This window comes from Adiantum capillus-veneris, chromosome 16 (genome assembly GCF_014529385.1).
Source record: "Adiantum capillus-veneris isolate H3 chromosome 16, ASM1452938v2, whole genome shotgun sequence".
Lineage (NCBI taxonomy): Eukaryota > Viridiplantae > Streptophyta > Polypodiopsida > Polypodiales > Pteridaceae > Adiantum > Adiantum capillus-veneris.
This window is the reverse complement of record NC_140946.1, coordinates 23,391,598-23,394,220: the sequence shown is the minus strand read 5'-3', so window position 1 is coordinate 23,394,220 and position 2,623 is coordinate 23,391,598. Positions and strand designations below refer to the sequence as shown.

At 44.5% G+C, this 2,623-nt stretch overlaps 1 protein-coding gene across 1 annotated transcript; it reads left to right on the top strand.

Annotated features, from left to right (window-relative positions):
- Positions 1–1,003: 1,003 nt before the first annotated feature.
- On the top strand, positions 1,004–2,623 carry LOC147438715 (uncharacterized). The gene is made up of 3 exons (XM_086484184.1): positions 1,004–1,482; positions 1,640–1,710; positions 1,904–2,623. The coding sequence occupies exons 1-3, from the start codon at positions 1,380–1,382 to the stop codon at positions 2,210–2,212; spliced, it is 483 nt and encodes a 160-aa protein (XP_086340310.1). The 5' UTR covers positions 1,004–1,379; the 3' UTR covers positions 2,213–2,623.

Here is a 2,623-nt window from a genome sequence, read left to right as displayed (position 1 = left end):
TCCCCTTCGTGGGTAGGTAACATAGTTTGTTCCATATTCCTGCATAAGAAGGGCCATATGTAAACAAGCCCTTCTAACGACAAACTCATGAAAGTTTTGATTTTTGTAAGCCTAGCACCAAAAAGGTGCCTTAAGAAGCTAAGAATGGCGTCAAGTCTATAGTGAGACAAGGTTGTAGGAGCCTAGGAGGCATGTGATGTCCTCGAGTTTTGGTTTTTGGGGTTTTGGGGGGGGGGGGGGGGGGGGCGGGCAAAGAGAAAGAGATTGAACACTTCTCCTGTGTGCACTCGAGGGGGCATTTGTTGCCATATGGGACACGTTATGCCATAATACTTTGTGCTTTTCATGTCATTTGTAGATAGAATCTCTACAGATACCACTAATATCACAAATGCATTAATATGAGAGACACTGTTCTAGGAGGCATGTGATGCGCTCATCTCTTATAATTCCGTGGCCAAGAGGCCCAATTATACGTTGGTTGGTGGCTTGAGCCTTGAAATGAGGACCATGGGGTCACATTTAATTATAATGCTGTTCCTTTGTACTTTCCAGAGGTGATTGATAAGATGAATTATGGTCATATTAAAATAAGGGTGGTGTGGCAGCAGGGGTACTACTGTTTCTTTTAGCAAAGCAAGAGCTGAATTTGTCAATGGGAGGGGGGACAGAGGTAGGGGGCGATGCCAAGTGTGTGCACGTGGGGAGAAGGGGGGGAGAGAGAGTGTACGTGTGTGTGTGTGTGTGTGTGTGAGAGAGAGAGAGAGAGAGAGAGATTCATTCTGAGGTGAAAGTGGAAAGAGTTGGCTTGTACGCGCTGGGCATAGGCCAGCTTTTGCTCAACTTGAAGCAGGTGCGATATGAGTACAAGCTTTTATATACATACACACTCACACACTCCACCTCCAGAGTCCAACAAGTCATGCGTAGCTAGGCTCCTCCACATTCAAACTTCAAAGCATATCTAGTATAAAACGTCGGTGTCCACCCTCCCTCTTTCCCTCCCTTCGGCCCTCTCGCCCCGTCTCTCTCTCTCTCTCTCTCTCTCTCTCTCTCTCTCACACACACACACACACACACGACGATATCGGGGGACAAGCACCCCAATACTTAACCATTGTCCACACACAGAGCATCCTCCCGGCTTGCCCTCATAATTAAGTTGACTTGCGCCCGGAGTTAACTATTGCCCTTCTGTTATTCAGTTGTTACCAGAAATGGCAAAACCCAATCAACCATGGCACTGCACGTAACTATAGCGTACTTCATGCTTTTGGAAAATTATTATGGTAGTGCCTTGAATGCAGCTTGTGATCAGCAAAGCCCTAATTTATTACTGAATACCGACCGACCCCACACGACCCACGACTTTGGTGCTGATGGCTTGTCTAGTAATTATTATCGCTGTGGCCATGGCTTTCTCTCCCTCTTTGCTTGCTGAATTTGGTGATGCCAGGCCCTATACTCTCCCAAGCTCCTCAGGTAACTCACAGGCATTCGTTCTTGTTTTCTGTTTGCACCCACCACCTCTCCGGTTGGCGAATTTCTTTCCTCCATGCGTGTGTGTGTGTGTGTGTGTGTGTGTGTGTGTGAGAGAGAGAGAGAGAGAGAGAGAGAGAGAGAGTTGTTTGATGAGCAGGTCATTACAAAGCAGGTCGGCGTCAAAGTTTAACCAACTTTCAAGCTGCATCTACAGGTGCAAATATTGAGGTATGTGTGTATGTTGATTGAGAGAGAGAGAGAGAGAGAGAGAGAGAGAGTTAATTATGCTTCTTGTGATCACCACATCTGGTGATAAATTGGTCATTATTTTTTTTCTCAAGTCATGATCAGTTTATGTATCATTTATAATCCTTTGGCCAAGAATCTTGAAGCATATGATCAATATGCATGGGAAATGCAGGGGATTAAAGGACAAGGGACGATGTTATATTCAAAACCATGTGCAATTGATCATTCAAGAGTACTAGAGCACATGGCAGTCGGAGTCGGAAGCAAGAGGATGATGACAAGCAAGATGAGAGTGGGATCAACAGTCCCAAGTTGCACACTGCAATGCGGCTATTGCATGCCGTGTGTGGCGGTCCATGTTCCTGTGCATCCCAGAGGCGAAAAGCACAATCAAATGGGCGTTTTGGAGTACTACCCTGAAGCATGGCGTTGCAAATGCAAGAATAAACTCTTTGTACCTGGTTTAAGTCCACACCCCTGATCATGGTCTGATCTCACCTCCCTTGGTACATCCTCTATAGCAAGTAAGTGCACCATTAGTCTCTCACCCTTAAATAGAGTATACAAATTCTTGCTCTTATACAACCTATTCTTTCAAGATTCCTCCAAAGAGACTTGGACAATCCTCTCATGAATGTATCATGTAAAGAGAATTACACATATGTCATAGGAATTAGAGCTTCTCCATCTTCATTCAATCTCTTATAATCAAGTGCAAAGCTCACCTTGTGTTAGCCTCCTATTTCCTCTGCATTTACCCTTTGCAAGGGTTCGAGAGGTATGGAGAATATTCTCTCCTATTTCCTAAAATTTGTCATTTTTAGGACTACATTTTTCTTAGAGCTCTCGAATACTATCTTTTGGATTTTGAAAACATGAAAATGCTTCATGA

Coding starts and splice junctions, on each gene's coding strand:
- LOC147438715 (XM_086484184.1), top strand. CDS start 1,380: ATGGCTTGTCTAGTAATTATTATCGCTGTGGCCATGGCTTTCTCTCCC. Junction 1,483..1,639: donor TACTCTCCCAAGCTCCTCAG/GTAACTCACAGG, acceptor TTTGATGAGCAG/GTCATTACAAAGCAGGTCGG. Junction 1,711..1,903: donor CTACAGGTGCAAATATTGAG/GTATGTGTGTAT, acceptor TGGGAAATGCAG/GGGATTAAAGGACAAGGGAC.